Source organism: Mchenga conophoros, linkage group LG9, assembly GCF_057382185.1.
Source record: "Mchenga conophoros isolate Kocher_MC1m ecotype Shallow Benthic linkage group LG9, M_conophoros_male_GT1.1, whole genome shotgun sequence".
Lineage (NCBI taxonomy): Eukaryota > Metazoa > Chordata > Actinopteri > Cichliformes > Cichlidae > Mchenga > Mchenga conophoros.
This window is the reverse complement of record NC_140534.1, coordinates 12,850,943-12,873,328: the sequence shown is the minus strand read 5'-3', so window position 1 is coordinate 12,873,328 and position 22,386 is coordinate 12,850,943. Positions and strand designations below refer to the sequence as shown.

The 22,386-nt window shown below is 40.6% G+C and overlaps 1 protein-coding gene across 1 annotated transcript in view; it reads left to right on the top strand.

Annotated features, from left to right (window-relative positions):
• LOC146566891 (receptor activity-modifying protein 3) overlaps positions 1-16,584 on the top strand; it is a 33,901-nt gene extending 17,317 nt beyond the window's left edge. The window contains exons 2-4 of the mRNA XM_085286522.1: positions 3,552-3,581; positions 3,856-4,015; positions 14,789-16,584. Of these exons, the coding sequence (XP_085142648.1) occupies positions 3,552-3,581; positions 3,856-4,015; positions 14,789-15,044 (446 nt within the window). The 3' untranslated portion in view covers positions 15,045-16,584. The remainder of the gene's footprint in view (positions 1-3,551; positions 3,582-3,855; positions 4,016-14,788) is intronic.
• The last annotated feature ends 5,802 nt before the right edge of the window (positions 16,585-22,386 follow it).

The following is a 22,386-nucleotide window of genomic DNA, read 5'->3' as shown; positions in this document are numbered from 1 at the left end:
AGAACACCTGCATGTGTGTAAACTGATACCAGCTACTGAAGCAGTCTTAAATGAAGCAGATGCCTCCTGTAGTGTGTATTTGGTCCTGTCTCCTTTTTTTCCTTCTCTTTCACCTCATCCCCAGCAGCTCACATGGCTGCCCCTCCCTGAGCCAGGTTTCTGTCTCATTTTCACTTTTATATTGTGGGGTCTTTATCTTACAGCACAGTAAAGTTCCTTTAGGTGGCTAAAGGTATGAGGTATGAGGATTTGAAGCAGATTGATTAATGCAGAAGTGCACTGGTTTCCAAAGTGTTCTCATCCCAGAGAATCAAATACTACCCTTCTGTCACACTGCAGGCACGGCAGGCTTCGAAGCAGCAGCCGTGACAATATGGGGTAATTGTCGATATTGGATATGGGGATCGGAGGGTTAGTGGAGGAGTAAGTCAGTTTGTTTGCAGTTCCGCTCCCCGTGTTGGAGCTCTGTGTCTTCGCTTATTTGTTCTGTTTTTGCTTGGTTTTCACTTTCATTGTCTCTCGCTGGTTGGATTTATTCACCAAGCAACTTGATTAAGTTTGAGTTCAGCGGGTTGAGGCTTCACAATAACGTGTATGTTATTGTGCATTTTGGAAAATGTAACTTTCCGAGTGGTTTTAAGTGTGAATCGAACACAGAGCTCATATGTGTTACGAGGGATTGAGTTTGCTGCACAGCAGATTATGTACTCTATGTATTTATGTTGAGTGTTATACAGAGAATGTTATTTTTAGGATATGCCGGCATGGTGGGAATAATGAAATGCAAGAGGAGACCTGTGGGAACATGAGGGCTGAAAGCCAAGCTTTGAAATCAGAGAGGGGAAGTTTCAAAGAGTTTTTTATTGTGCTCTGTACATATTATTTGATTTGATGTATTGATCTGCAGACATAAAGGAGTTGCTTGGTGAGCTGATGGCTTGGAGGATGATGAAAAATGATTTTCTGTCTCTATTTGCAACTTCACACTTCTCTGATTTTCTTATAACAGTGATGGACTTGACCGGCATTAGCTGGGGGATTGTTGGCCAGAGTCTGTGACTGTCTTTGGATCCAGTCTGAGAAATCTGGGAGTGACAGTCCAGTGAGCTGTTACGATATAGAGCTCCCCCCCAACACACACACACACACACACACACACACACACACACACACACAAACACACACACACACACACACACACACACAAATCTTGACTTGAATGTCTTTATTGCATCTTTTACTCTTATTATGTTAATGAAACATCACCAAAGGAGGCAGAGTTTTGTTTTTTGAACATTTGTGTTGAAACCTTTTCAAGGTTTTTGGGGAAATCTCTGGAGTGGAGCAGAGAAGAATGTTAAGAAAAATATTACCCTGGCAGTGAAGGTCATACATGTTAAACAATTTTTGATGGATTATAAAAAAAGAAAAGAAAAAAGTATTACTCTAACGAATCTGCACTGATAAGTCAGTTTAAAAAAAATCCAGTCTTGCTGTTGGGTGCACCTCATACGGCCATAAAAGTGTCATCACAGTGCAGCTCAACTTTAACCTGTAGGTGTCGGTAACGTGAGAATTTGCCATAAAACACTGCTGTGTGCTCAGAACTACCTGCAGAAACATTTTCATTAAATATTCTGCTAACTGGACCCTGCAGCTGTATCCATTTACAGGTACTAACCACAGTATTTAAAAAGAACACACACACTAGGAAAAAAAACCCTGACAATCCCACAAATCTGAATATCCTTACATGCTCAAACATAGCAGTTTCTATATTTAGCATGCTAACTTGGTAACAATCTTTTCCCTCCGGGGTGTCTCTTAAACTGATCCACTGCTTTGTAAGCAGGAGACTTCAAAGGGAGCTGTGCCTTCCTGCGCAGCAGCATGTTTAGCTTTGGTCATTCCTCATGCTGCTGGAGTAAAAATGGGCAGCCCTGTGCAGGATTCTGAATCGGAAAGTCACAGGATGAAAAAAAGAAGGAAGGGAAATAGAAGTTTATCCCTTGTGCACTATTGTACTGCAGGGTGTCACTGAGATACCTGGCTTCAGATGTTAGTTTGCATTTGTCTCTGCTTATTTTTGTCTTTTGTCTTTTGTCTTTCAGACTTCTGGAAATTCACTGAAAGACTGAGAAACAATAAATATGAAGAACACCAAAAAGAAAACCAAAGTGAAACATGAAATAGATTTTAAAGGAAATGCCAAGATAGAGGGAACATTGCTAATAAAGCGAAATAATATCCACGTGTGTTGAGTATAAGATCATTAGGTAAATATTAGAAAATGATAATAGGTTTCTTTAATTAAGGAAAAGTCATTGAAGCACAAATATGAAAACAATAAATTGTGGAGGAGAATTAAGAAAATAAGAGCACGTGTGAAGATTTGTTTGCTTTCACTGCCGACACTGCTGGCTTACTGTTATGCTTGATGTGCAGTAAATGTGGAAAGATGTTCCAAGAACAGCGAGATATCTCTGTGTTTACAGGCCTGAACTTCTATGTAATACTAAAATGTGCTCAGTTTAATATGAGTCATTTGCACAAGTACAGCTACTCACAACGACCTGCACAGCTTTACAGCCACCATGTTTCAGAGCGGGCTTACACATCATATTAGATTTAATTCCCCTGTTTCTCTGCCTGTCATCCTAGCACCTCCGTAGCATAGTGATTAAAATATTTGTGCAACACACAAAAGACTCCCAAGACTGTGAGGAAACATGAACTGAGAGACTTACATCAGTCTTGTGTGAAATCCGGCGGATTTCTTGTGTGAAATCGATCGCCTAAGCAACTAAGAGAAGTTTTCTTACTTTTTACCATAAATGCAAGAAAACATTGTGTTATTGTAATGTTACTGTTATTGTAACGGGCGACCGTGGTCCAAGGGTTGGGAAGCTCATCTCGTAACCGAAAGGTTGCCGGTTTGATCCCCAGCTCCTTGGGCAAGACACTTCACCTACCGCCTACTGGTGATGGCCAGAGGGGCCGATGGTGCGATATACCTCATATATGAATACAGAACTTTGGTTAAAAATAATTCTATTCATAGTAAAAGCTGCTGACCTCTGACCTCTGCCTTGGACATAGCCACTTATAGGAGTGTGATGTTAAAGTCAAGCCCTTCGTACAACAACGTCTTCAAATAAGTTGGTCCTGACATTCAATATGTTTCCTTCAAAACTTTGAAAAGGTGAGACTGATAACTGTTAAGACACTGGTTCAAAAGTGCTCAAAAACGTTCAAGAAATAAAGTAAAAAAGAAAAAGAAAAAAGAGTGCTCAACGGTAAAAATGTAATTCACCTTTGTGTACTTAAAAAGCGCCACAGTTCACTTTCGCTGAATATTAACAAGCGCTATGATGACCTTATAGAGTCCAGACATGGGTCACATGCTCTGTAGCAAAAACAATGACATATGTGACCATACGCGGAAGATGGAATAACAAGCGGGGAAGGTCAAAGGTCATAGTTAAGAAACAACAGGGAGAGTGTAGAAATGAATTTATTCTAATCGTGTTCTTGTTTGGTTTTCTTTACAGTCAATGTCGGGATGATGAGAGGACTGTCAGGTGAGAATATCCATCCATTTATCCGAGCATCTATTCATGCATCAGTAAGAAGGACAGTAACAGTTGGGTCAGCAAAAACAGTTCAAATGAGACATATTGAATGTGATGGTTCAGCTGATGACAGAACATGAGACAGCTCATAAACGATACATGAACACAAACCAAACAAGCATGAGCGTCCATCTTTACCATGCTTCATCTCAGTTATTGTTCAGTTTTTCCAAAGTCACGCACACAAAACAGGACTTTTGTCTTCTGCTGTCTTTCCTCTCAGCTTCCGACAGTTTCAGCACAGAGCCCACTCCCCCGCGGGTGAGGAAAGTCTGCAACGAGTCCCGTCTGCAGTGGGAGGTGGAGGTCTGTGGAGAGGGATTCAAGGAGGACATGACTCACATAGATCCACAGAACTGGTGTAACCTCACACACTTCATCAGGTACCACCGCATTTGAAGACTGACGCTGATAGGCTGTTAGCAGGTTGCAGGCGAAGTCAGTTCACAGTGAGAGCAACAAACAAATGGAACAGAGATATCTGTAGCCCCAATTTTATTCTTTATAAAAGTAGATTAAGACTAAATAAATTAACTTTAACACATTTAAAGTCTTCAAATATAGAAACTTTATACTTACAGTTGGACCACACAGTAAGGGGTCAGAATTTATAAAAAAGATCATAATGTTTTATTTAATCACAAAACCCAAACTCATCAGGAAAATGTTTACTGAAGTCATAAATCAAGTGAGCAGAAGCATTATTTTCTCGTAGATTTCTTTACAGCTCGACTTCTTTTATTTTTCCAGTAGCACAAGTCGCCCCCTGCTGGCCATTAAAAACATGCCTATGCTGTGACACAATGAAGGACTCCTGTCGAAAAAGGAAAACTACTGATAAGCCTAGCGGGAATAAAATCTGAGGCTGGCAACGAAAACAAAGTTGTGTATATGCTGTGCGAGGAGCATTGGATGATGTTAAGCTGATTTAATACAAAACTGCCATTAAATTGTAGAAACAAGCAAAGAAAAAAGTAAAGGGTCACAAGTGTTTAAAGTACATCAAAAACCATCTGCAAGGGATCTAAAAAGCTCTACTGTTGTTTTATTTATGTAACATAAATTAGACGGGCTGCAGCCGTCATCGCTGAGGTAAAGAAACGTCTGTGCAGCATCCGTCCAGCTAGTAATGACCTACAGTTTAGTGTGGTTACAGGAAAAAAATGATCAGAGCCTGCAAAGACTGGAGGATATAAAAGAAGGAATTATGGACCCTTTTGCTTGAAGACCTGCAAGCAAGTGAGAGGGAGCTGCAATATTTGTGTCAAACTATATCAATCAACCTGTAATCAGTGAGTTGATGGTGGTAATGCTGGGTATCTGTGCACGTTTAATGTCTGCCAGTATTTCTTCAGCATTCTGCATAGTCGTGCACTTATGTGCATCAAGTATCTCAGTTCAGTTTTAATCGCAGGTTAAGGAATTTATCGCAGCTGGATCTGTTTTTGTAGAATCCCCAAATGGCTCATCCTAAGCACTTGTTCTCCTCCCATATGTTCCCAAGGAGATTCAGCCCTGCACCTGTTTGCCTGCCTCTTATATAATTGATTGCCTCTCTATAAATTTGTGCTTTTTATTATAGATTTGTTTGTTAATTATCATTTCTCTTAACAGAGGAAAGATTTCCTCTTTTTAAAGACTGAGGTCATAAATTCTTCCCGCTCGCCTAAAACGAAGTGGTGATCTTGAGAATAGTGGACACTCTCTGCTACGGACGCACATCTTTGGAGTAAATGAAAGTGTCGCCTTACATTAGCGCAACCTTAATTTGACAATGACAAAATAGCACATGTGCGCTCCGGAAAGCGCACTGGAAGCTGCTTTTACAAGGTATGCCAGAGGATATTTGTCATTTTGCACAAAGCAGCTGCTAATGATAAAATACATCTGGACACCAAAAAGCCACCCACATTTTAAAGCTTTTATCTTTATCATTCCTCTTTTTCTCCACTATTGTTCTCTTCCTGTCAGAGTGCTGTATACTTGTAATTTCAGTTGGTGAGCTGTTAGCTGTGCATTGATGCCAATTTCCAAAAAAACCCCCAAAACACTCAGACAGATAGACTGTAATCCATCTCGGCCTTCTGCAGCTGGTTGAATGTCTGTGGGTTGGAGAGCCGTTGGAGGCATGCCTCCAAAGCTGGAGCTGGGTTTTTTTTGGTGTTTTTTAAAAAAAAAAGAAAAAGTCCTGACCACCCGTCTGCATCTGTCTTTATCCAGCTTTTCCATCTCATTCCTTTCTCTGACCTTTGACCTCTTGCAGTCTTTGCCCCCCTCCCTTTACAACAACTGCAGAGGCTGAAGGCGCAGGAGTCAGCTATAAGACCGGTATCTTGCATAATAACACACACACACCGGAGTCTAAATAATGGTCTGAGTCACTGATATGAGGCAAGATTTCTGGGAATAAGGGCCACCACCTTCACCAACTGGTCATATCCTGTGTTTTCCATTTTAAATCGTTTTCTCTCTGTTTTTCTTGGAAGACTTGTCAGAGCTTCATGGTGATTTTCCTGAAGCAAAATATATTTGTGCTGTTGGCTGCAGAGTCCTGATTAACAAATCAGGATGGCTTTGTCAAATTGTGCTCCGTTGAAGACTTTTTCTTTTTTCATGTTGAAGATTGGACATAGAAATTAATTTAAAAAGCAACTTAACTTAAATTCAAATTGGCTGTACAAGTAGCTTGTAGACAGTTGTGAAAGAAGCCTCCCACAAAGACTTATAACTGGATTCTTCAGTCCCTCAGTCAGACAGTTTTGGCTTTTTCTTTTGGATTTCCTTCACATTATTGTTCAGCTTCACTACTGCGGCTCTCATGAACTGCTCAGCACCAGTTAACAGACTGACAAAACATTACTGCTGATGTTCTTAATACAAATGTGGCCATTAGTAGCTAAAGAACCAAAACCAACAAACCAACGCTGTATTTAATTTCATTTTATTTAGAACTTAGAAACTGTGGATTTACTGGTTTAACAAGAGAAACATTTTAAATTAATAATTTGCTCACAGTGGGGATAGAGTGCTGCTGACATAACCTGAGGACATAGCCAGGCGGTGACTTCAATGATCTCCTCATTCCCACTGATACAGCCTCTGTAGAGAAAACAGAGTCTAGGCCCAGTTAAACAACTCCTGAACGAACCCCGGGGGTTTATGAGACTCTTCCTGAGTTTCTTAAGGCTCTGGATGTCGTGGGGCTGACTTGGTTGCACCATCTTACAGAAGTTGTGGGTGGTGCCTCTGGACTGGTAGACTTGGGTGGTGGTTCTAGAAGATAATATGTAGAGTGTGTTGTAACTTCAGGGAGACCCAAACACTGGACCAGTTCTGTTTTGTGTGTTGCAGATGATCTAGTTCTTTTTAAACTGTAGCAAGAACTTGGTTTGAAATCCCAGCTATAACTCTCAGTCACTATTTTTTGATGGGTGTTGGACTCTATCAGGCTGCCCTTTGTCATTTTGTTCAACTTTTATGGACAGAATTTCTAGGTGCAGCTGAGGCGTTGAGGATCTGTTCTCTTCTTTTTTACAATGAGGTGGTTTGTTGCTCACTTGGTGTTGGGAATGAGTTGCTGCACCAGGTAGAGGAGTTTAAGTATCTCGAGGTTTTGTTTACAAGTGAGTGAATAAGGGAGATAATAGGAATAGTAAAGCCTCTGCAGTAATGTGCATGTTGTGTCTGTTGTTGTGAAGAGAAGGTTGATCTACACCCTACCCTCACTCACAGTCACAAGCTGTGGGTGGTGACCAAAAGAAGGAGACTGTGGATACAAGCAGCTGAAATTAGATTCCTGTGATGGGCTCGTCCTTAGAGACATGGGGAGGAGCTTGATCATTCATGCTGCTACTCCTCCACACAATGAAGAGCCAGCTGAGGTGCTTCGGGCATCTGTCCAGGATGGCTCCTAGATAAGATGTTTCTACCATGTCGTACTGGCAGGAGTCCTAGTGCATACCCAGGACAACAAAGCTGCTTGATTTGGTGTCTCCCTGGATGAGCTGGAGAAAGTGGCTGGGAATAGGGAGTCTAGGGGTCTCTGCTTAGGCTGCCGACCCCCGACCCCGAACCCACATAAATGGCAGGAAATGGATGAATCAAAATAATCATTTGCATCTAAATCCATTAAATTAAAGTTATAATGGTGAGTCAAGCTAACAGCTCCCCTGGCTCAGTGTCAAAACCCTCTGACCGGTTTCACAATGAAAACTCCTGACTGTAAACCAGACACAATACGACACGGGCTGGAAACGAGCCAAATTCATTATTTAAAGGCTATAATTAGCTTGTGTGTTTTGATCAGGGAAGTTGTCTCTGAATAAAAAAAGCTTAAATAGTGTTTTTTTAGCAGATCCTTTCAAGTGCTATTTTAAATCTGAAGTGCAGGATGGGTGGCGTAATGTCTGGTTTCTTCTTATTTTGCTCACCCGTTGCTGTTCCAGTCGTGCTCACTTAAACTGAAGGATGTAGAAATTGATTTTTTTAAGAGTCGAAGTCACTTTAATCCTAAATCTGATCTGCCAGTGATGTCTGACATATAAGAGTGATAGAGAGATGAAACCACTTTGCCTTATTTTGCCTTTCCATAATCTTTTCCTGTGTGAGTCCATATTTTACGAGACGATTCATTTGTGTACGGCAGTTCATTTACATGACAGTGAAGGATAAAATGACTTTCTCAGCAGCAGTGTACTTTGGAGCCTGGAAGTAGGCGATAAGAATGAGAGAGAAAGCGAGAGAGGGAGAGAGGGACGACACGAGCGGAGCCAGAAAGTGGTGAGAGGGATCGAGCTCGGAGAGCGAGCGGCCTCATGTTTAAACAAGCGGTGACCCCTGCAGAGCTTCCTCCATTTGACAAATGAGCCGTGCCTCTCTGCAGTGTTTGCTGCTGGCCACTCACTCAGCCAGCACAACTGTTATTGTTTGAAATGAGACAGTACAAGCTTGTCAGGTCACAGAGAAGGGCATGGATAGACCACTGAGAGGCTGTGTGTACTGTGCGTGCATTTATGCACTTCAATCATTTACTTCTAATAACATATTAATTTTCTGCCCCGAGCAGTTTACGGCTCCGGGAGAATCCGTACTGTAAGACTTAATGTTGTGCACACAGGAACAGCGGTGATGGTCTGGACCTCTAATAATGAATTCACCGTTGTGTTTGGTCTTTGTGTGGAACAGATGCTGCTCTAAAGTCATCAGAGGTTTTCTTTTTTTCCGGGCTGCTACTAATGATAAGCGATAGACCGTTTAGATGAGGAAACCTTATTCTAAGTGGGTTATATTGTCATAACACACCACTGATACCAACAGCTGTGAGCCTTCTGGAGAGTGAAGAGAGAGGACTGGGAATGGTTAAACTCATTTGAAGTCCATGAAAAGGTGAAGCTGTTTAAATATTGTTACATCGTTTCTCCCCTTTGACCAAAGAAGCTCTCAAGTTGCAAAATGTAAGTCTAAGTCAAATGTCAAGTTGTGTTAAGACAGAAACAAAACACATTTTCTAACATCTGCCATGAATTTGACAGGTGGAAAAATGTCAGCTGTGCACTTCAAAGGCAGCTCTTTGTTGACTCTTTATTAAGGTTTTGGTGGGGGTGGAGGTAGTAGTAGCTCATCTCCACCTCTCTGTGGTAAGGCAGCGTGGACAAAGAGCAACAGCCTTTCCTGCACCTTGTTAAGCTGAAAAGGGTGTTTTTATGTGTAGGTGGTGGAGTACACTTCTTTTCGTTCAAACATGAATAATGTAACTGTCATATTTCTATGATTTGCCTTTCCCTCTTTTCTCCTGATTTAAAAACATCTGAATGAAGAAAATGAACAAGCCTGTCGTTTCACTGAGACTTTAAGTTCTTGCTTAATTTAATAGCTACCTTGTCACTCTTGTGAAATCACCAAAGAACTACAACTATTCACCACTCAGCAGTAAAAATGTAATTTTTTTTTTACAAATGTTGAAACAGCATTGCATTAGATGTTTGCACAACACAATGTCCAAGTATGGATCAGTCACCTGTCTTTAATAACAGTCTTTGGATCCTTCGCAGTGCATAAATAACAAAATAGGTTCTTGATTAAGTTTTAATTGCGGTTGTTGTAGCTGTGTATTATTAACTCTATTGAAAGTAAATGCTTCAACTACCTCTTGGTTTGATAGAAAAGTATTCTTCAAGACATTGGCCAGAAGGTTATAATAAGACCTTTCATATTATCAAAATGGCTCTGGAAAAAAAAATCAAACATTAATTTCCTAAAGATGTCCTTTCCATATATTACATGTATTTGACCATATAAATGGTGAAGGTCAACTTTCTTTGTCTGGTGAGCTATTGTTAATCAGAGGAGTCATCCTTCATGGAGCCAGAGGAATAAAGAATTCATATTAGGGGTTTTCTTTGGAAAAAGGAAATGCCTCATTATAAAATCCCAGTCTTTGGAAGAAAAAAAAGTTATTACACAAATAGTTAACGGCAATATTTTAAGAGTTTTCTTATGCTCCAAATATGTGTGTGAAGTGCAGCGAGGTAAAAAGTACAAAAAAACAATTTCTTACTTTTGTTCATGTTTGTCACATTTAAATGTTTCAGATAATCAAATAACTTTTACTGTCCGTCATAGATAACCTGAGTAAATGCAAGGCGCTGTTTTTAAATGATGATTTCATTTAAGGAAAAAACACAACAAAAAACTACCCAAACCTACATGATGCTGTGTCAAAACACCTGAATCTTTCACATCACTGTGGAGGAATTTTGGCCAAATCTTCACTGGAGATTTCTTTTAATTTAGCCACACTGAACAGCCTCTTTAAGGTGATGTCAAAGTATCTCAGTTTGATTTAAGTACAGACTTTCACTGGACCACTCTAAAGCCTGGTTGATTTGTTTTTTTTTAATCACTCTGAGGTGGACTGGAAATCTGTTAATTAGAGTCCTTTGATAACTTGCTGGTGTGTTTTTTATCATTATCCTGCTGCATAAGCCAAGTGTGCTTGAGCTTCATGGCACAAACTAATAGTCGGACATTCTCCTTCAGGCAGAGAGCAGAATTCACGGTTCCATCAATTACAGTAAGTCAACCAGGTCCTGAAGCAGCACAGAAGCCTCAGACCATCACGCTACTGCCACCGTGTTCGACTGTTATTATGATGTTCCTTTTCTGAAATGCTTTTAGTTTTACTCCAGATTTAACTGGAGTCAAAACTTCCAAAAAGTTGAACTTAAGTCTCATCAGTCCACACAATATTTCCCCCAACATCTTGAGGAATCATCAAGATGTTTTTTTCAAATGTGAGACGAGCGTTTGGGTTCTTTTTGGTGAGCAGTGTTTTTTCTCCTTGATGCCATTTGTGCCCAGTCTCTTCCTTACTGTTGTATAATTCTGACTCTGAGGAAAGTGAGGCTTGCAGTTCTTTCGATGTTGTTCTGGGTTTTTTGTGCCCTCCTGGATGAGTTGAAGTAATTTTATTAGGTTAGTAGGTTCACCATTGTTCCGGGTATTCTCCATTGGTGGATAATTTCTCTCACTGTGGCTCACTAAAGTCCCAAAACCTTAAAATTGGCTTTGTAACCTTTTCCAGACTGATAGACTTTGTTTCCCAGCTGTTTCTTTGGATGTCTTGTGAGATTTTTTTTTAGTTTTGAAGAGCTTTTAGCCTGCTTCAGTTTGTCACACAGATTATTTTCAAGTGATTTCTTGATTCAGCAGGTCTGACAGTAATCAGGCCTGCGTGACAGTTGAACTCACCTTTCCCAAAAAAATCACACACCGTTGATCACACAGGGACAGGTGCTTTTGGATTGCTTTTTTCTATTTACTCAGGTTTTCTTTGACTAATATTAAAATGTATTTGATGATCTGAAACATGTAAGTGTGACAGAAATCTAAGCAACTGTATAAGCCCAGTAACTGGAAAGCTGTGTGACTCAAACTATGTTTATTGAAGAGTTTGCAGGTACTCTGCCGCACTTCTTGCTCACTTTGGACATTTAGAAGCTACAATAATTATTGCATTATTATGTAAGAGATACCTTTTATTTTGTCAAACAACTGGCAGCCTGTGTAGCTTTGGGGAGACTACCTGATGTTTTAAAAAGTAAGAGGAAGTAGTTAGCAGGAAATCTTAAAACTTACAATGGTTTAAAACTTACTGGAAGCTATTTTCCCCCACTTTCCTTGTCTTGAGTGTAATAATACACACTATTAAATATATAAAAAAACCCTGTAACAACATTTAGAAATGTGAATATGTGGAGTCTCCTTACTATTTAACAAATTACAAGCTATTGCCTTTCAGAGCTAAACGTTCAAATTGATTTATGGGCCTGGATTTTTCTCGGGGCTTAACAATATCTCAGGGAAAGAATTAGAATAACACAGTTAGTGAAGCTTTATGTCTCGGCATTAAAATACTCCAACTGGTACCAACTACCAGCAATTTTCAGTATCTGTCTGCAGTCTCAAAACTGTCATGTGGGTATACAACTATCTGTATCGTCACACGTGAGTGTGTTTGGTTATATTGTGTATTCACATTTGTGTGTAGTCATCTCCATGGTTATGCAATCATTGGGACATCAGCTGTGAATCAGATCAAACTATTTTTTTCTACCCTCGTAACCGATGATCCCATGTGGATGAGAGTTTAAAAACATGTTGCTGTGCGTTACATCTGGGAACAGTTTCAAAAGTCTGCTGTTCCCTACGGTTTCAGTCTGCATTTTGATCACTTCTGTCTAATAGCTCTTGTACTCTCTGCCTTTGTGTTTTCTCCAATCATCAAAGCCTTTTCTCTGCCATCACGTTCTCAGGTTCTTCTGCCAGTGGCGTAAAACACATTTTATTTTAAAAGCATCAGTTTCGTAAGCCTTAATGACTCCCAGTATCTTACCACAATCAATCTAATCACAATAACTGCATCTGCAGATATTTCTAAAGAGTTAGTAACTTTCAAACATAACATATGAGCTTATGGCCCTCCAATAATATACTGCTGCTGAGTTCAGATTTGACAGGGCACTCGTCTTATCTGACATGTGGTGCCTTCTTGCCCTGCTTGCAGCGCACTATATGCATCTATACACAGTGTAAACACACAGGCAGCAGGGCTTATTTGATTTGTGGCACTTAAGCAAAGGGGATTCAGAAAACAATGGCTGCAGCTTGACGTCAGAACCGAACTTATATGTGCTATAAACAGGGCAGCAGGGTGAAGCGGTCTAAATGTTAGATAGCACATTAATGAGCCCTTGTTCCTGCTTTTGGCTGTTGTCCTGTGGCAGGCTGGTAAATCTGTGTAGCAGTTTGACATAATGTTGCTGATGTTACCTTGTATTTCAGAGATTTACTGTCAGCACTAATGTTCATGTGTTTCGGTTTTTGTCAGTGGACTTTCAATGTTCTCAAATCACATGCACTCGCACTCACACACGCACATGCACTACTAAGCATTCATTGGACACTACGTGACTACATGATTCCACAGGAACTATGAGGGTAAGCAGCAGCCAGTCGGTGCTAATCAAATACACTTGATTCGGTGATCATTAGCAAGTGTGAGCACCTCTATGAGAGCAGATGTTTTGGCAATGGTGCAATCTTCCCAGGACTGAGTGTTTCAACAAATTCACCCAAAGGTCAGACTGTGCAATGTTCAGAGATATTGCAAAAAACCCAAGAGCTACAATTCAGACTGCAGTCCTCTGCATATTAAATGTTAAAGTTCATGACAGCACAACCAGAAAAAGACTGAACAAAGTATGGCTTATTTGTAAAGGGTGCCAGGAGTCCCTCTAAAGAGACCATGGCAGCACAGCTTAGGTTTGCAAAGCTGTATTTGAACAAACTACAAGACTTCTGGAAGAATGTTCTTTGGACAGACAAAACCAAAGTGGAGATGTTTGACTATAATGCCCAACATCACAGTCGGTGAACACCAAGCTGAAGACACATTAGCACAAACACCTCATACCGACTGTCAGCACGGTGGAGAACTCTTACTTCATTTTCTTTCTGCTAAAGGTGGCTCTACAAACTACTTTGTCATGGCTGCGATGAGTTTTTCACAAGACTGCACATCAAGAAAAAGAAAGCTCAGCTGCCTCGCAACTTTAAACATACATGCAGTGTAGAGTATATATTCACTTTGGTGGCCTCAGAAAATCAGATGAAAAACAAAAACTTGTCCTCAAATCATCAAGATTCTGATTCTATATTAAAACCACAATTAAGCACGAGCTTAATATAGTGGGTAACTGGCAGTGCAGTTTCGTCATTAGGATCGCTGATGACCTGTGCAGTTATTTCAAATGATTCCCCAGGCTATATAAGTCCCACGCTAATATTGCATAAGATGCCATAATTAGTGCATTATACAGTTTAAAAATAAATCTGAACAAAGCAGAAGTGGTGCCAAAACGACAGAACAAAGTTTTTTGGAAAATAATTATAAAAGTGACATCAATTAGGAAGCAAAAATATGAAACTGTTCGCAGTACTGCTGTAGCTAATGACATGACAGCTCACAGTTGCTAGTATAGTATTTTGAGAAGCGACTGCAACAATAGTGCTTGGTTCATGAACCATTGCACAGTCTTTTTTACCAGCCAGTCTGTAAGTTTTAATAACATAGAGTGTCAGATCCACATCATCGAAACATGACAAATCAGTTTCGGATCAGCAGGGAGCGTGGGAATACTGTCGCTCGGTTTAATGTTCACCTGCTGAGGATAGGAGCAGCTCTCAGTGTGTCATGAGAAAAGAAGCTGGACCTCTTTGATAGAGAATGCAGGACGGAGAACGAGGGATTAGAAATGGCTCAATGTATTCGTCAAAGCAGAGCTCTGAGTTTTTAAAAAGCTCCTGGTGAAATAGAGAAGGTAGTGGGCCAGAAAAAGCAGCATGTACCCAATCACTATGATGGATTACATACCAAATTGCTGATGCTAAGGTTATTACTAGCTAAACCACAGAAGGGTTTAAATGCCGGTGCGCTCCTAAGAGTAACAGCAGTAGAATAAGTAATGTACTTCTGAGCTATGATAGGAAGGAGGGAGGCCATCTGTGTTATGTATTTTAATATTTTCATGCTTATAACTAAGAGTCATGACTTTCTCCTCCTCTTTTACATTTCCTTCTCCTGTCTTTCTCCTCAGTGAGTACCACCTCTTCACCCTCTGCACAGAGACAAAGTCCCAGATCGTCGACTGCTACTGGCCCAATCCGCTGGTGGAGCGCTACATCATCCACATACACAAGCACTTTTTTTCCAACTGCACCATAGACCAGCCGGTGTGGTTGGATCCCCCGGACGACACCCTCACCATCCTCATCCTCATCCCCGTTTTCCTCACCTTGGCCATGATTGGCCTGGTGGTCTGGTGCAGCAAGCGGAGTGACATCCTGGCTTAGGTCACGACTATGGAAGAGATGGGAGTAATGGACTGAATTTAACGTCCCAGTCTCTTCACTAAGTAAATACTGTACACAACGCAGGAGCGCACAGAGGACTGTTTCTGTTGGCCAAATTATCCTGTAAGTGGCACTGCAAACCACCTCAACTTGTTGTAGAAATGAAGGAACCAATGGTAGAGCAAAGTAGTGTTTTCTTTAATATTTTTGTATATTATATGTACTTTTCCCACATTTTGGATCGTCTATTATTCAACTGTTCAATGTTGAATGTGTCCATATCGAGTAGAAGCTGAAGGGGATGCGTTTTATTGCTTTCTTCCAGAGAACGATAATACCGCTCTCATGTCTGCGTGGTGAGTACAGGTGGATGCTGGTTACCTTAGTGTAGCTCAAACATGGATGAAAACAAAATCCAGTGATTAATACATAACACCATATCATCATATCATCAGTTAAACCTAATAAAACCACAACTTTGACACTGGAGTTTGCCTGGATTAAGGAAGTGTGTGAGGTAGTGAGTGATGCATGGCCTTGTACGTAGAGTTCTTGTGCGGATCCGTGTGGAGTGTTTCCTGTATTTATGCTAAGCTAACCAGTAGATGGCTGTAACTTTTTTATTCTAAGACAACACATCTGATTCTTGACAAGAATGTAAATAAGCATTTCCCAAAAAGGTTGAACTGTTCCTCTGAGATGCAGAGGATTTTGTTTGTTTATTTGTCATGGGGTAATTTGACCAGCGGAAAAATGACCAAATCTTGGATGCATTCTTAAACCTCATGGATACAGACTTTTGATCTTGTTACAGCACTGTATCACTTTTGAAGGCCAAAGCACTCAACAAGCATCAAAGTCAGTGATTGACCTCTGAACTGGTGGGATGTACGACTCCCCAAGGACATTGCTGTTAAATATATTAACATGATACTGTGTGATTTGTTGGAAGAGGTAAAAAGGAAAAAGGCCAGACTGTCATTTCAAGAGATACAAAGTTTATGCTTGTTGATGACTATCTGAATGGACTTTAACCACTGGAAAGGATACACTGCCCAAAGAGAAGGCGACACTGTGGGACTTGAATTTCTTGTGTGTGTAGCTGAGCCCCAAAAGACTGTTTTAAAACAGTGTAACTTATCAGATACTGTTGACTAAAATACAGCTGTTATTCACAAACAGGGGTTCTCAAGCTATGGACTGACGCTGAGACCTCTTATTGTATAGTCATGCTCTCTGCCTGTGCTCTCTACTGTATGTGCATCTCCTCTCCATCGTTGCTCAACTCTGGTGAACATACACCCCGATGCGTCGAACTGAATTCTTTTCGATAGGGGTTTAATTTAATGTACCTGCTTCATCTGCCTATTTTTGGACAGTCCTCACCAGCCTCGAGTCAAACCGAGCAAAACGCTGCTTGTTTTATTTGTCTTTAAAGCGGCATCTCTTTGCCAGCACCTACACACTGTGTCTCACTGAAGCTGTTGTCTGTGGAAACAAGAACTTCCCTTCATTAAATTTCAAATTTCTCTTGAAAAAACTGGTTCATCATTTATTGTGTGATCTTTTTAAAAAACATTTGTGATGGAACAGGTGAACTTATGTTGCTTTCGGTTTATTGACTGCTAAAAAAGCCCGTCTTTGAAGTCTTTATTTCCTAAATATATGATGTGCAAAGTGTAGGCATAATTAATGATTTTAACACAACAAAACCCAGTGCAAACATTTAAGTCGATTTCTAAGAAGCCTCAGCCTCACGACTAAATCTTCCCTCTTTAGTTTGCCTCTAAATGTTTCTTTTAATTGACTGTTTTAACAATCTTTATCCCTTTACCTTCACACGCTCTCACTGTCAATGATCCCATGGTCCACATACATTTTCTCCTGTGAAATAAATCCATCTTTAGTTGCATCAGTCTGAGCAGAGGCTGCTCCGCTCGTCTGTGTGGCGCCAGATTCCAAATAAGTTATTTAATGCGTCTTTTTTAAATATATATTTGTGTCATCTATGATCTGAAAGGTGTCTGAATGTGTGTATGCAGTTTCAAATAATGAGCTCAGCATATGTACAAGTAATGGCTGTGAGTCCAAAGCTCAGGTTTCAGACTTTCTGACACAGCTTCTGGCAATTCTTTCTACTCTCTGCTCTGTAGGGTGACAGAGACAAATAATCTAAGTGAAAAAATAGTGTAGCTATAAGAAGACAACTGCCTGCTGATTATATCTACACTCTCTGAGAAGCAGCCAATCAGAAGAAAATTGACTTTAAATGACTGGAGGATGAACTGAGAGGCTGCACCAAGGCACGCCATAAGAAAAATAAGGAGAATTTTGAACTGCGAATCATGCAATTTCATTAGAGTCCAAGAATCAAATTATTGAGCTGGAAATTAGGATAAAAGGAACACTTCAAGGTCAAAAATACAAACTCCAGTAAAAGTAGGAACTTTGGATGCTGTCCCAGTTTGATGTTCCTAATTTTGAACACACTGGTGTTTTAGTATGCAGCGAGCTGGAGTACAGACCACAGAAAAACTGACATGAATTCCCTAAGCTGCTGACACATCCAATCTCTGATCTATCCAAAGTGCACTAAACCATAGAGGCATGAAATTAAGTTTTTTGCCAAGTTTATTAAGCCGCACACTTAACTTCAGTGTGCAGCGGCTTTACCACTGTAAACATTTTAGATTTACAACTGGCAAAACAAATACACTTTTAAAATAAAAGTGATATAATTTTGTCTGATTGAAATGACAACATATGGACGAAACACATGAACCACACGATCCATCCATCTGTCTTTTAGGGTGGGTATGGGTGTAGCTGCTGTGAGGCCACCCACTGGTTAATGAAGATCTGTTTTGAAGCCTTGAGATGAGCGTTTCCTATGTCACCATTTTGGTTGCAAAAAACAAAACAAAAAACGTGATAAGCTCTGCTTCATGCTCATTGGCTCTTCAACACACTTCTATAGAAATGTAAATATTTCAGTAGCCACAATTATTGCTATCTGATGGCCTTCAGATAGAATGTAAGTTTTCTGCATTGACTTAATTTTTCCACTACTGTTGGTTTGTATGATACATCAATGATGCGTCTCGTCTTTCCATTAGTGCACCGTATTATGTATATTGTTTCATACTGCGCACAGCAAGTAATGCACATACCAGAAGAGCCAGATGACACTAAAATTTTCTTACCATTAAGGTGATAATTTAACATGCATTTCTGAATTCATGCAGCCCTGTTAAAAACTAAGTTTGCCCGGTGATTCAGTGTTTTGTAGAACCATCTTTAACAGCAATAACATGACGTAATCACTTTCTCTCTGACTTTATCAGTCTCACACATTGTTGCAGAGGGATTTTGGCCCACTCTTCTTTGCAACTGTGCTTCACTTCATTGAGGTTTCTGTGCATTCTTTTATGCACAGCTCTCTCAAGGTCTCGCCACAGCATTTCAGTCAGCTTGACTTAACTTTGACTCGGTCACACCTTCTTATCCTTTTGCAGCCGTTGTGCTTGGGATCCAGTAGCGGTTTTTGATACGGGCGACACGGGCATTTGCCCGGGGCGGCATCGTGGTGGGGGCCGGATTCATGGGCATCTGCAAAAAAAAAAAAAATTCTCATACTCATGCTGCCCCGACATCAGCCAGCGCATATTGGGAATGTCATAGGCACCGATCGGTTTGCTATCGCTCATTTGCTGGGAGTAAGGACGCCCTCCGTTTGCGAGGTGCGCCTGCTGCTTGCGGCACAGGGAGGAGAGGGCGGGGCGGCGGGGGATTCTCTGGCTGGCTGGAGCAGCATCTAATAACCAACTCGCAAAATAAAACAATAAAAACAAAACAAAACAACAAACACGAAAACACGAGACATTATGATACAGACTTATAATTTGCACCGATGTTTTTTTGAAATTCTATATGCGAAAAGTGAGCGCGAGAGCCCTCGGTGCGCCTGCTCGCTGCTGAAGTCAAAGTAAACTTTATTGTCATCTCTGCTATATACAGTCCAGTATGTAGAGAGACGAGACGACGAGGCTCCAGTTACAGCAGTGCAAGTAAACAAACAATATATATAAGAAGAGTAAGAAAATAAACATACACTTTAGGACCAGGAGTAAAGGGATCAATAACAATTTAAAATTTATAATTTACAGTTTGATGATCTCACACACAACCCGTCGAAAGGGGAGGAGAGACCTGCTGCTTCCAGATAGAATAGAATAGAATAGAATAGAATTCAACTTTATTGTCATTGCACATGCACAGGTACAGGGCAACGAAATGCAGTTTGCATCCATCCAGAAGTGCTTAGTGATATAGATATATTACAATATATATTAGCAATAATATAGATATGTGAGTATATTACAGAAATGGGTCTATTATGGTATGTTATAATGTACACGGTATGAAGTATGTTGTGAATATTCTATAACTATAAGTATGTACAGGCTGTAGTGAGTACAAGCTATGTACAGGATATGAACAGGATATAAATATGAAAAACTATACAGAATATGAAATAAATAACTTTACAGAATCTGGGATATACAGCTATACAGAAATGGGAACTATGCAAGTTGTAAACAGTTGTAGGGTTAAAAATTATCGTATGTACAGAATGATTATTTACACAGAGCTATACAGTAGTGCAGTTAAGGTAAGTGAGGGTGTGGATAATTTCTACAGAGGCTATATAAAGTGCTAGTGGTTGTGAGTGGTGGTTCACTCCATGTTATTATTGTGTGTTTGAGGGTACAGTTGTCCATTGTGTGTGTGTGTGTGTATGTTCAGTCCATGAGTTAACGTGGGTCAGATGTCAGGAGGCAGAGTTCAGGAGTCTGACAGCTGTGGGGAAGAAGCTGTTCCGGTACCTGGTGGTCTTAGTCCGGAGGCTCCTGTAGCGCCTCCCAGAGGGCAGGAGGGTGAAGAGTCCATGTGATGGGTGACTGGGGTCTCTGATGATAGAGCACATTTCATTCATAATATTGTAAATCCAAGCCCATTATGTATTCATGATCTGAATCCTGGGTTGTGTGAAATCCCAGAAATAAACCTTAGACAAAGTGAATCTGTGAACTAAGGTGTAGGTCTATTAGGTTATGTTGTGGTGATCCTCGAGTTGGGGGATTTGTGTTCATACTGCAGTGCAAAATTAAAACCAATGGAAGATGGACAAGAAAAGTTCAAAGCCATCAGGTCCTCAGTTTAGAAAAAAGAGAAAAGAAGAGGAGGAGAAACGAGCAAAAGATACAGGTAAGCAGATGTGTCATTGGATAATGGCAGGTCATCCTGAAACAATCAGAATCAGAATCAGAATACTTCATTAATCCCTAAGGAAATAATGTGGGTTACAGTTGCTCCAAAGAGAAATGGTAAAAACAGTAACAGTAACAGACTAAACTCCATCAGAGGGAGTGTTCGCCCGGGGCGCCAAACAGGCTAGGACCGCCACTGTTGGGATCATTATCCTGTTGCATGAGCCAAGCTTTAGTTGCCAGACAGACAGCCTTATATTTGACTCTAGAATACTTTGGTATACTGTAGAGTTCATGGTTGACACAATGACTGCAAAGTGCCCAAATCATCATCCCTACACCACTGTGCTTGGCCGTGAGTTGGCATGTGGTAGGTGCTTGTGTTGACATACTGTGTTTGGTTTTTGCTAAAGTGGTCAAATATTTCCACTTTACTCTCCAGAAATGTTGTGGTTGTCCACTCCTGGGAAGAAGTGTTAACACACACCTGAATGCTCGTAGAGGTGCTCACACTTGCTGATCATCAAACAGTAAGTTCAGCACTTAATTTCAGTGGAAGCAATAAAGGTGTACTTCGATTTTCTCGGGACTGGATAGAGGCCTGTGAGAAATTTCATTTTCACGTTACTATAAGTGGCCTCCTTGTAGCAGGGTAGAAGCTAGCTGTCCTCTAACCATCCCTGTGAGTAATCATGACACCAACAAGCCTTAAGCAGTATAAACATGGATGTCTTACTCTTTACAATAATTTTCTTGTATTCAGTGTACAAGTGGGGCCTTCAGAGCATCTACAGCGTAATGCCACAAATTTAGAGCAGAAAAACAATTGTGTTATTTTTCCAGAGAGATTTTCTTCTTCCATCCATGGCATTGATTTTGTTCCCAAAGGAATTTTACTGAAGCAGAGTGTACGTGCATCAAAAATGACCCATTATTCTTTTATTAAGACAACAATATTATCTCAACTGATTGAAGAAAGCCAGACAGCTGAATCCATGACAGTCTGCTATGAGCGAACGTCTGAAACAATACAAAGAAAAGCCGGCGTGCAGTTTCAAATCTTATCACTGCATCATGTAAATAAATTCAGAGTCAAACAATGCAGTCATCGCTGTCACCGGGCAATGGTCAGTGATGTTGACATTGCTGTCGACACTCAGTCTAATCTTTTATTTGCAGGGCTGTGATGCAGAAAACTAGCTGCGACTAACAGAATGGCCACAAAACAATCATGGTATCGTTGTTGACTCCACCCGAGGCAAGCAAATTCCAATATATTTGTCAATATTTACTCCATCTGAAACTGTCCAGGAAATGAAGCAACAATTTCTTGTTTCTTGTTCTCTGAAAACATCAGAGTTTACAGACAGAGGAGACAATGGTTCACTCCGCGGTGAAGGGATGCGACGCGGTGCTGTTGCCCTTAAGACTGCCTTTTCACAGGGCCTCGACAGCCAACGTCTTGGAGGCAGGAAGGATATTAAAGCTTTTTCCCAGAGTTGACAGAAGAATACTGGGAAGTGGGTTGACCCTGTGATTTTGACCAAAAGCAATGTAGGAAGTGTGAGAGGGCCGTGCTTCCAAGCAGACGTGCGCTGTTGTGATGGGTGAAATGCTGGCATTGCACAAAGCAACTGTGGCTTTTCAAGGTTGATGTCAATTTCTAGCATTGTGTTATGGCAATTTTTTTTTTCTATCAACTACTCTTGACTAAAAATAACCCCCAAAGAAGTGCTATTGAGTGTGTTTCTGGCTGATGTTACCAAAGAAATTGACAACACTGCAAATGATATCCATAAAAACGTGTTTAACAGAGGAGATATCGCTCAGTTAGTGGCTAATTATTATGTCAGTGTGTTGCTCGGGGCACGCTGCTCACGTCACAAGTATATGAGTTGGCAACCAACCACACAACCAACGCTGCGTCTTTCTAGGGTGAATGTGCAACACATCATTAAAGCGTCATCGTGGATCTACATGTCCTGGTCCTGGTGGCCTGAGGGATGTTTTGACCTGATGACTTTACTTCAGCAACAATATTACAAACTGCAGGAATGAGTCAGGTGTGACTT